General features: G+C 35.5%; 1 protein-coding gene across 6 annotated transcripts in view; it reads right to left on the bottom strand.

Moving 5' to 3' along the window:
- Positions 1-12,868, bottom strand: part of SNX13 (sorting nexin 13) — a 127,077-nt gene that overhangs the window by 42,837 nt on the left and 71,372 nt on the right. For all 6 annotated transcript variants that reach the window (XM_081970131.1, XM_081970134.1, XM_081970129.1 and 3 more), the window contains exons 8-9: positions 12,476-12,564; positions 7,525-7,608 (exon numbers count right to left, since the gene is read on the bottom strand). In XM_081970131.1, coding sequence (XP_081826257.1) covers positions 7,525-7,608; positions 12,476-12,564 — 173 coding nt within the window. The remainder of the gene's footprint in view (positions 1-7,524; positions 7,609-12,475; positions 12,565-12,868) is intronic.

Here is a 12,868-nt window from a genome sequence, read left to right as displayed (position 1 = left end):
GAATCATCCCAGTTTTTTGTCCATCCCACCTCCTTCCTTGTTCAGCCTTATGGCTTAGAACTATTATTCATGCATTGCATATTTGTGATGTCCAAATGATTTCAATAATTTTAAATCCTGGGAAGTCATTTTAAGACCATTAGTTTTGGTTACTGTAAGCATGTCATGGTTGATTTGGATTGTTGTCTCATAACTTTAAGCCTTTGTTATTTTTTCAGTGATTGTGGAAAATTAGAGATACATTTTATTTATTATGATATATATTATAGGATATATATCCCAACATGTAACAGAGCCACTCCATCCTTAATGGCTTGTAAGAACTGTTTTTCTTCAAATATTTCACCATTTTTTTCTTCAAGTGCATCTTGTTTTGTTATATTTAAACAGCTCAACATCAATAAAAAAAACTTGTTCAAAAATATTTTTGACTTATCAAGATTTATTTTTTTGCATATGTATGTGAAATATTAAAAATTTCTGACAAGTAGGAAAAAAGATTTACATTTGAAAATATTCATATACATTATTGTCATACAAATAACACTCAGTGGACAACTATTCCAGGTAAGCTAATTTCGTTCATCATAGAGTTTTCAATTCTATTTTGCAGATACAGTTTTTGAATAGTTCTATCATAATTTTGAATGGGAAGCGAATAGATACTTCATTCTTCTATTTTAATAGTTTCATGTTAATTTCCATTTCTTACTAATAAAACTGCTAGCTATAAGCATTTAAAGTTCTCATTTGTAAGAGTGAAGCATCCCCATTTTCAAATGCTCACATAGTTGCAATTTAATCTGTAGATGGTTACATTTTTAACCATATTAAACTTTTAACTACTTAAAAGAGAAGATCTGTGTTCCAGCTGTTTGAATCCTATCAGTGTATGACAGAGTGTTATTCGCAGTTGAAAGCATGTAAATGCAAATAAATAATGAGGCAACACTTTGGTGGAAATAACAGTTTGCCATACACTTTGCACTGCATGATGTCATGCTGGCCACTTGACCACAGAAACATCTTTGGCTGCAATGGTTAAATGGTTTAGAGATGGACATGATGGACTTAAAGTCGGATACAACTAGCATAGGGGAGTCAAACTGAATTTCTTTGATGTCTGGATCAGCATTGTAGTTCACCGTGGGCCAGCAGGGGGGCAGGGAGGAGACAGGACAGACGCCTCCTGCAGCACCCTGCTGGCCAAAATAGGGCACAGAGGGGCCATGCGCAGCCCCTGTGCCTCATTTTTGCCCTCTGACTTACAGCAGCCCTCTGCCAACCAAAAATGAGTCACAAGGAGGCTCCTGAGACCTCCATGCGACCCATTTTTGGCCTCCCCAGCCTCCAGAACCACTCTGCTGGCCAAAAACAAGCCACGCAGAGGCCTCCATGCAGCCTGTTTTTGGCCAGCAAAGTGTTGCAGGAGGCTAGGGAGACTGAAAACAGGCAGCAGGGGGACCTCCGCACGGCCCATTTTTGGCTGGCACTGCCAGTCCTTTGATATTTCCACAATCTGAGAGGTAATAAGTGTCAGCGTATTTGTCACCTATGGAACTGTCTTTCCTTACTGTTAAGCCTAATGTATCCAAATTCTGTATCGCCAATATTCACTCATTTCTTATTTAAAAATATAGAAGACATACAAATATAGGTAGTACTCGCTCATCCAGTGGTTTTTCAAACTTATAATGGCATTGAAACCAAAGATTTACGATCAGTCTTCAAAGTACCAATTTCCCCACGGTCATGTGATCTTGATTTGGGTGCTAGGAACTCATGCACATTTATGATGGTAGCAGCATCTCATTACCTTCACAGTCAGCTTCTAACAAGCAAAGTCAATGAAGAAGCTGACAGAAAATGGCAAGTTGTGGTCATGTGACATCACACTTAATAACCACATTTTTTGTTTAATGCTCTTAGCAGGAACTGATATCCTAAGTCAGCCTGGTCATGTAATATGATGCAAAATGACTGTACCACTTAGTGGCAGAATTACTGATCCTTTTTGTAATCAATATGGAATGACTATCAATAATAAATATGCATTTGAATTTGAAGAAAGATTGGGTTTACCTTTATACCACAAATGCAAATATATACATTCATAAATATTTATCTATTTATGTCTCTAGCCATGTTTATCTAACTATCTACCCATGTTTTAGCTGTCTGTGTATCTTTCTATCCTCTATCCACTCATCATCATCATCATCATCATCATCATCATCATCATCATGGCATTGTAGGTAGTCAGTTTGTGAAATTTTGCTGCACCCGCTGATCAACTGTCGGCTGTCTCATCTTTCTCATTACAGAGGCAACATTTGCTATTGGTGGCAACATGTTGAATTTTTGCCTTCATGCAGTTTGTGGCTAAGGCTTGTTCTTGAGCTGCCAAAACAAAGCCTTCTGTTTCTTTTTTCAGTACTCCTGATCTTAACCAGTTCCAAGTTAGTTTTTGGTCGGCTTTGCCTTCAATACTTTTCAAGTATTGGCCATGCATAGTTTTGCGTTTCCAATTTTCAGCTCGCTTCTCAATAACTTCTTTTTTTATATTCAGCTTTTAACTTAGTTGTCTTCAAAAGGCCTCCTTTATTTACTTCCTTAATCATTGGTTCTTCGCTTTTCTGGATGTAATCATTCAAGCTGTGTCTTTCTTCTTCCACAGTCTGCTTTACTTGTAGGAGTCCTCGACCACCCTCTGCTCTTGGTAGATACAATTGGTCAACATCACTTTTAGGGTGCAAAACTTGATTCATTGTCATACGCTTCCTTGTTTTTCTGTCCAAATTGTCCAACTCCATCTGGGTCCATTCAATTATTCCTGCAGAGTATAGAATTACAAGTATAGCCCAGGTATTTGTGGCATTTATGATGTTTCCTCCACTCAGTTTGGACTTTAATATCCTGCGAATTTGTCAAATGTACTTGGCTGAGGTTAATCCTTGACTTTATTATGCATTAAGTCAGAGGCCTCTAAAATCCTCAAGTACTTGTAGCCTTCTTCTGGTTTTACTGCCTTTATCATTTCTTCATTCTCAGGTTGTATTCCATCATCTTCTAGGACCTTGCCTGCCTTGGTTGCTATTGTTGCACATTTGTCAATTCCAAACTGCATACCAATGTCTTGGCTAAATTCTTTTGTGTTTTCAATTAATAAATTCAGTTCAGGTTTTGTTTTACCAAACAGCGTCAAATCATCCATGTACACCAAGTGTGAAATTTTCAGTCCTTTCTTTGCAAGTTCGTATCCACAGTTCACCTTCTTCAAAATGATTGTCATTGGTAGCATTGAGAGTATAAAAAGTAGGGGTGAAAGGGAAATGCCTCGTTTAATTTCAACTTTACCCAGTTCTTCTCCATTAGCCATAAGCTTCGTTTCCCAGAGGTTCATTGAAGTTTCCATGAATTTTTAAATGTTGCTGCTAATGTCAAAGATTTTCAGGCATTTCTTGATCCAGCTGTGGGGAACTGAATCAAGCGCTTTCTAATTGTCTATCCAAGCCATGAATAGCTTGGTTCGTCTTTTCTTTGAATTCTTTAGCATTAGCTTGTCAATCAGCAGTTGGTCCTTTGTTCCTCTTGAATTTTTGCAGTATTCTTTCTGTTTTACAGGAAGCAAGTTATTTCTTTCCAAGGATCTGTAAATTTGGTTTGCAATGATACCAGTAAGGAGCTTATATGTTGTTGGCAAATAGGTGATTGGCCTATAGTTTCCAGGGTCCTTTCCTTTTCCTTTATCTTTTTGGATCAGAAATGTCCTTCCAGTTGTCATCCATTCATCATTGTCAGCTGTTTTTAAGATCTGGTTGATTTGGGCTGCCAATCTTTCGTGCATACTTGTAAGTGCCTTTAGCCAGAAACCATGTAGCTCATCTGGTCCAAGTGCACTCCAATTCTTCACTTTTCTTGACTGCCTTTGCACCATTTCTTTTGTTATTTTCACATCTTCCATTTTATGCACTTTAATAGAATCCTAAACCTGCTTGATCCATGTTGCATTTCTGTTGTGCTTCTTGTTGTTTTCCCACAAATTCTTCCAGAATTTCAGAGCTTTCTCTTCATCAGGCTTTTCATTTGTTGTTACTCCATCTCCACTTTCTAAGCTCTTATAAAACTGGTGCTGATTTGCTCTGAACTGTGAGTTTTCCTTGAACTAAGTTACTCAATTTTCATACCATTTAATCTTTTCAGCAATGGTAACAACCCACTGCTTCAGCTCTTCAATTACTACCACAATCTCCTTATTCTCCAAATCGTATCTTGCTTCCAGGCTGCTTTTAACCTGATTGTTCTTTAGCTGACCTTGCCTTAAGTTCTTCAAGTTGCTTAAGTCTCCACTAAATTTTTTCATCTTCAATTCCAACCAAATTTTCCACTTAGGCTTCCCCTTCTTGCCTCTTTGATTCCTTTGTATTTTCAAACCCAATTCTTTGGTGGTTATGAAGGCTGCTGCATGGTTTGTTTCAGCTAATGTAGTGGTTTGAATGGTTTGCACAGCCTCATTGACCTTTTTTAGTACATTTCTCAATTCTTTCTGGTTCACTTGGTTCAGCTTTGGCAAACGTGTTCTTTCAGCATTTTCCATTTGATGCTTTATTTTCTCAGCTAATTGAGCACTATCTGTTGGTGCTTGCTCTTCAGTGCTTCCTTGTTCTGTATCTTCATCCATTTCAACAGCCTCTTCCTCCCTTTCTTCCTCAGTTTGCTTTTGAGTCTGCAAATCATTCTTGATGTTACTCTTCTTTGTTGGTATACTCAGACCATTAGTTGCTTTCTTTTCAATTCCTGATAATTCTGCTATAGTGAAAAATTTGTGGCTCAGAATTACACGTTGTTGGTCCATTAGCCTTTGTTCATTGATATCACAGTCTGTGTGGTTCACCTTCCAAATCTGATACGTTTGTTTTTGAAATACATGTTTTTCTGGCTCAGACTGATAATAAGCATCGATAATAGAGATGTTTTCTTCCTTAGTCCAGATTTTTCGCTTTTTTGCTTTTTCTTCCAGTAGCTTGTCAGCTCCATGCCCTTGTTGCCTAGCAGAGGGAGCTGAGCCCTGTAGCTCATTTTGTGCAGAATGCCCAGGAGCCATAGCTGAACCATTGTTAATCTGGGCGACAGTTCAGCTGGCATAAATTTCATTTTTCTCGTATTCACCATGTTTGAATGGGTTGTGGAGCAAATTTTGTCTGGCCCTTCACCTAAGATACATTAACTCTGGGTTCATGTATACATAGAAGACACTGGTAGAACGGACATGATATGGTTGCACCTGTTCAGCATAGCCCTTAGGATCACTAGAGCGTGCAAGCCCCTCCAGCACAACAAGGTAAAGCATTATTATTATTATTATTATTATTATTATTATTATTATTATTATTATTATTATTATCATCATCATCATCATCATCATCAATCATTATTATTAACTTTATTCATTAAACATGAAATTCATCCAACTGAACATTCAAAAGTGCATTACAAATACCAGTGACTGGTGCTAATGGTTGATATGGTTTGCGGCCAGTGTCTTAAGTATCAACCAAGTACCTTCTTAAAATATAAGATGTTCCGTGTAGCACAGTTTTTTGCAGTTCCACTGGTGTTATTGCAGGAAGCTGCAATTCGTTTAGGTATCTTGTAAAATTCTTGGACATGGTGCCAAGTGCTCCAATGACAATGGGTATCACATGCTTCATCCATAGCCGTGTAATTTCGATGGCCAGGTCGTGATATTTCATTATTTAGTTCTTTTCTTCGGCTCTGGCATCTCCAGGAACAGTGACATCAATAAACTATACACTTCGCCCTACTACAACCGTGATATCTGGTGTGTTGTGCTCCAAATGATGATCTGTTTGTATTCGAAAGTCCCACAAGATCTTCACCTTCTCATTTTTGATAACTTTTTCCACTTTATGTTCCCATGACTTTCTGGATACAGGTAAATCATATTTTTTACATAATGACCAGTGGATTAATTTAGCAACTCGGTCATGTCTAGCTTTGTAATAAGTTTGTGCGATTTTGCTGCACTCACATATTAAATGTGAAACAGTTTCAACTTTGTTATTGCAAAGTCGGCAGTTTGGGTTGTCAGTGGATTTTTGTATCTTTGCTTTCATGGCATTAGTTTGTAGTGCTTGTTCTTGAGCAGCCGGTATTAAACCTTCCATTTCTTTCTTGATAGTTCCCATCTTAAGCCATGTCCATGTCCAGTTGTTATCACATTTTCCTTCAATGTTTTTCAAGTGCTGTCCATGCAAAGCTTTGGTTTTCTATTTATTTAATCTATCATCCAGCTGTTTTTCCTTATATTCTGCCTTTGCTTTTGTTGTTTTTATGCTGTTCTCCGTTTTCACAGCATGCAGCAATTTTTCTGTACTTTGGTTCACATAATCATTCAAACTTCGTTTTTCTTCTTCTACAGTTTGATGGATTTGCAATAGCCCCCTGCCCCATTTTTCTTGGCAGGTACAACCTGTCGATGTCACTTTGTAAAGATTGGTACATATTCAAAAGTTTGTGTGTTTTCCAGTCCACGTTTTCCAGTTCAGCCAGAGTCGAGTTGATGATTCCAGCTGAGTGGCGTATCATTGGAACTGCCCATGTATTAATGGCTTTAATTATGTTTCCAGCATTCAGCTTTGATTTTAATATTTTGCGGACCCTCCTGATGTATTCCTTTTGCGTTGACTCTGACTTTTCCATTCAAGATGTTATCTGCTTCCAATATGCCTAGATACTTGTAACCATCATCCTTTGCTAATGCTTTTATTATATTTCTATTTCCCAGTTCTATTCCTTCTGTTTTTTCCATTTTTCCTCGCTGCATGGATAATATAGCACATTTTTCAAGTCCAAAGTTCATTTTGATATCACTGCTGAACAGTTGAACTGTGTTGAGTATTGATTTAAATTCAGTGGGGCTTTTTGCATATATTTTTAAGTCATCCATATATAGTATATTGTTTATCTTGCCATGTTGGCTTGAGATTTGGTATCCCAGTTTTGTGTTTCGTAGGATTATTGTCAGTGGAATTAATGCAATGTTGAACAGCAGTGGTGAAAGCGAATCTCCTTGGAAGATTCCTCGTCTGATGTTGACTTCACCAATTTTCTCCCCATTTGTTGTTAGAACTGTTTTCCATTTTTACAAATTTGATTTAAAAAATGTACATATTTTTGCTGATTCCAAAGTTTTCCAGACAGGTGTTAATCCAGCTGTGGGGTAATGAGTCAAATGCCTTCTTGTAATCATTTTTATTATTATTGTTGTTGTTGTTGTTGTTGTTGTTGTTATTATTATTATTATTATTATTATTATTATTATTATTATTATTATTATTATTATTATTATTATTATTATTATTATTATCTCAGTAAATTTCCTGCTGGTTTCAAGAATAGGAGATAGCTGAAGTTGAGATATATTTAAACTATTCTGTTTAGCCTGAAAATTGTTGGTTTCTGCTTTGCTAGGTTTGGCTTTATGATTTTTAAATAACTTACCATCCATATGAAATGCTGATTAATATAATCAGGATCACTGAGCTGATTTATTAATGGAAGAAGAATTCCTTGAGAAAGGATTTCCTGAAAAATAATGGATAATAAAATTAGGCATACTGTTTCTATATATAATTTCTGCAGAATATTACTTTTGATTCAAGATCTTGCCAAAATAATTAAAAAGCTAGATAAATCAGTTTATCCCTACAGACAATTGGATTGAGATAGGTGGCTATACAAATTGAATGAATAAAAGAATAAATAAATAAATATTTTTTCATATATTTTGAAAAATACATTTAATATACTTTAAGGATTATTTTTAGTAAGTAGCAGCTAGTTTTATGTTTTCAGATTTGTATCCTTTAGTAAGCACAAGTATAGTTTAATTCTTAGTACCAAATCCTATAAGAACATAATTAAACTGAAATCCTTTTTCATTAATCGTCTTCCACTGCAATTTAATAATACAAAGAATGGCTGCATAAACTGTTCTCATGTTCTACATGCACTGCAGTGCTAACATATTGATGACTATCTAAAATAGAAGATAACTCAGTACATATCGGTTCTTTAATTATTTGAAACATCTACTACCCTGATTTCAAATTACAGAATGTATACCATTATCTTAGTATTGAGTTACTAGTTTGATCCAAGTTTCATCCAAAATTTGAGATTTATATGAAGGAAAGAAGAGAAATGCTGAAAAGATGAACAAGAACTAATATTGTAAGAAAACATGAAAGGTCTGAGATATGACCTAAATATTGATTCTGAATTAACTTTGCTTCTTCTTCAGAAGTTTATGACAGTCCTATATTCTTAAAATACAGGATATTTATATTTGGTCATGTGTTTGTTCAGATCTCCGAAGAAAGCCTAAGGTCCAATTTGTATTTGCAAAAGACAATGGATTTCCTCAATATAAACTTAGTAACAATCAAGAAATGCCCTGATTCAGTCCCATTTCATCTCCTTGACTTCATAACAGCAGTTCAAGGTGTCAAACACAAGGCCCGCAGGCAAGATCCAGCCTGCAATGTGGTCGGATCTCACCTTTGGGGCTGTCCTGGAAAATGTCAGGAGCCGCCTCGTATACCTTCAGCCCAGTATACCCAATGTGAAGAGGAAACATCGGGGCAACGTGGCTTTGGTCCGGTCTACCCAAGAGAAAACATCGGGCCAGCATTGCTTCAACCTGGACTACCCAATGTACAGAGAAACATTGGGCCAGCATGGCTTCGGCCCGGTCTACCAATGCAAAGAAAAAACATGCCAGCAGTTTCGGGAGGTACGTCAAGCTGGCTATGTCCACCCAGTTGGCCATGCCCGGTGAGTGACGTCAAGATGGCCATACCCACCCAGTCGCCCAAGCATACCTAAGCCCTAAGATCAACCACAGCCCTGATGTGGCCTTCAATGAAATTGAGTTTGACATTCCTGCAGTAGATAATAAAAATTAACCTGGAAAAAGGCTAATTTTGTTAGTCACTGAATATTAAGTCATTTCAATGTAAAGTTTTTTAACAACAGAATCTCATGGGTATTTAATACAATAATTATGTAATGAAGATAACTACATAGTTTGCATCCTAAGAAAACAGTGCAATAAAAAGTAGCTTTCATTAATATTTTGTGCAACAGGGTAGTTAGAGATAGCCTACTGCCACCTGGGCTGTCTACTTTGCTGCAAAAAATTAGGCTACCCTACTGAACAGCAGACAGATGACACAAATGTGAAGCATTTCTTCATGATCATGGTTTTAAGCCATGGACAATATAACAGCTTATGGCTACATATCAATATTTATTGTTAATTAATAATTAAACCTGTTGTGGTACTATTTTAAAACCTGCATTTTTACAGTACAAATTAATTGTAGTGTGAAATACTATTAAAAATGAAAAACAATATTTTATTCTATGCAAATCAATACCAAATTACAATACTCCTCGACTTACAACAATTGTGATCACAATTTCAACTGTAAGTCGGAATTTTTAAAGTGTATCATCATATGACTAGACACAATTTTACAATCATTTTTATTATAATCATTAAACAAATCACTGTAACTTATTGCAAAATAATTACAAATGATTGTTAAATGAACCCATTCCCCAATTGATACTGGCTAGAAAGGTCGCAAATCACCATCACATGAATGCAGGGTATTGAACTAGTTGTAAATGTGAGCTATTTGTCAGGCATCTGAATTGTGATCTTGTCACTAAAGGGATGATGTGACTAGGTTCAAGGGCAGGTCATAAATATCTTTTTCTGAGACCACTGTAAGTTTGAACTATGGCTGAATCAACGGTCATATGTCAAGTGTTTCTGCTTACCTCAGGGAAAAAACGTCTGATGAAATATTTGTGTGGTTAGTTTACCTCAGGGGGAAAAAAATCTGATAAAATATTTGTGTGGTTTGCTATAGCATTTTTTTCAGAATATTTCCCAATTTCCCAATATATCTTACAGCTTTATTGTTTAACAACATCCTATCCAAATACTAAGTAGGTTAGATCTTGCTTAGGTTTTCAAGATCATCCAAGTTCAAATAGATTACTTTAAACAATGATCATATTATGAACTTCATTTTATGAACTTTAGGAGATATCAGATGTCCCAACAACAATATACTTTTTAAAGGAGGATGCTTGTATAGAATTAAAACTTTACTTAAGAGGATGTTGTGTAAAACTATGTTCAAACTGGGAGTTTTTAAGTGGTAAAAGAAATGCAGTAGAGCAATAGTTCTTAAAAATATGATGGCAAAATAGTTGATTAGTGGTGGGAGAGCTGGAAAAAAGATGATGCGTTATTATAATCATCATTATCATTTTATCCTGTCTTTTTATACGGATAATCCTTAACTTACTACCACAATTAGGACTAGAATTCCACTGTCTAAGCAATGTGATTGTTAAGTGAGTCAACATATGATCAGATTCAACTTTACAACCATTTTTTACTGCAGTTCTTAAATGGCTAAGTAAATCATAGATTCGTTAAATGACTCTGACTTCCTCAATTGACTTTGTTGGAAGCGAGTTGGGAAAGTCACAAATCACTGAAAGGCACTACAACCATTGTAAATGCAAGCCAGTTGCCAAGTGCCTAAGTCATAATCATTTGTCTGTAAGATTGGAATATAACACAACTTTGAGAATGGATTGTGTTATGGCCCAGCAGCGGCCGGCTGAGCTGTTGGTGGACTCTGACAGCCCAGACCATTATGGGATTGCTCTAGAGGATGAGGAAGACTCTGGGAGGTGTTTGGAGTCAGAGCAGGAACTAGAGAGGCCTATTGGCCACCAGGTGCTATCTGAGTCAGGGCGCAGTGAAGAGGAACAGAGGGAGGTTGTCCCTGATGTGTGTGTGCGTAGAGCTGAGAGGAGAAAGGAACAGCTGTGGAGACAACGTCATAGAAGGAAGTAGGGACAGCTGGCTAAGGGTGTGGCCCCTCCCAAAGAGTTTATAGGTGGAGCGACGGGAGGGGAATCTTTGCAGGAAATAACAGTCCATTTTACTAACCGTTGAGAAAGCCTTCCGTAAGTTTAATCTTGGTTCTTGAAGAAGATAGCTTTCTAGGCTCCTAACCAAGGGGTGGCTTTATCTATGTAATTAGTCGTGGCAGACAGCCAAGCCTGTGTCTGCATATTCATTGGAATCACGGGACAGAACAGATTGTAAATCATATTTTCCAAGACTGTCATAATTTAAAACTGTCATTAAATGAATAGCCGTAAGTGAAGAACTACTTGTGTATATATGTAGCTGTAGTTTGCAAAACACAAAACAAAATATACTCTATAATTATTAGACTGGAATCTAATAATTTATACTCATAGCCTTGTGTCATTTAGCATGAAGCAAAAGCATCTGTTACAGGTTTTCTCATCACTGTCTTTCTTTCAGGATAGTTGGGACAAAACAGATTTTAAATAAATACTCTACATATAGTATAACGAATCAGTCCACATAAGCTTCATTTCAAATAGACTCTCCTATCCCAAATGTATTAGTGGTTGTAAAAGTAAATACTTTGGACATAGGTCTCTTCAAGAGTGTGCAGGGACAACAACTCTGCATTTGTAGTGTAAATTGTGACCAACATAGTTTTTCTCTTTATAATATGAGGAAAACAAAAATAAATATAAAATAAATAAATAATAAATATATAGGAGGTAGCAAAGTATCTTAAAACATTTTATTATATATTGTCTAAAATATTTCAGTGACACAAGTCAAGCATAGAAATATTTAACTATATAAAATATACAATATAAATAAAGGCCTACAGTCACTCTGGATTGACGTTAGGATAAACTACATAAATAAATAACCATAAAGCAGAAAAAACTGAAAACAAAAAAAAAATTACAATGTAGCCTGGCTCATAAACATATACACAGATGTGACTGGATGAAAAAATGAAGGTAGTGTTTTTTTAAAGGAAGTATAAATTATTTTAAATAAAAGGAATGATGTACAAACAATAGTTATCGTTATCCTTATAAACAGTTATATAATATGTCTAGAATTATTACATACAGAAGTATTAGAAATAGCAGAGAATCAATGATTGTCTCCTGTATTTTCAAGCAGATGTTTCTTGCCTCAATCAGAGCTACTGTTCAAAAGAGGGCTCAATACCATGTTGATATGAAAGAATGAAGAGAAAATAACTTGGTCAATTTCTGGGACTTCTTTAAAATAAGTTCTCAATTGCAGACTGCCCATTTTATTTTTAGATATTGTTAATGAATATTGTATTTAATATTTATTTTTAAATTCTATATTTTATTATATAAATATTATTTATATTTATATAATATAATATAAATAATTAAATAATATTTATATTATTATATTAATATTATGCAACTCTTAGGCTAAAGAATATTGGATTACTGCAGTCATATAATATGAAATTAAATTTACCCTGACAAAATATCTCATGATCTTGTTCTGGAAGTCCCCGGGAGGTAGCAATAAATACAGTAAAACTTCACACAGATCCCTTAGGAATCCTAAAAGTACAAGGTAAGAATGTGTATCAAAATCTAGTAATATCCATCTATCCATCCACCCATCTACCAAGTTTTTACATATTTGAAATACCATTGATAATTTTAGATGTAAATAGACAACTAAACTTTAGCTAAGTTTAGTCATAAGATTAATTTGAAACATTTTGCAATATTTCTTAACTAACTGAAAAATAGTATATAAATATGCTTCCTTTCTCCAATAGCAGAATTAAATGCCATATCTAGGATATAAAAATGCTTACTGACCACCAAACTATCAATATAGGCGTTTAGTCAAATGAAG

The sequence above is a fragment of the Natrix helvetica genome (genome assembly GCF_964273705.1).
Source record: "Natrix helvetica genome assembly, chromosome: Z".
NCBI lineage: Eukaryota > Metazoa > Chordata > Lepidosauria > Squamata > Natricidae > Natrix > Natrix helvetica.
Note: the sequence above shows the minus strand (reverse complement) of the source record. Positions and strands in the feature narration are given on the sequence as shown.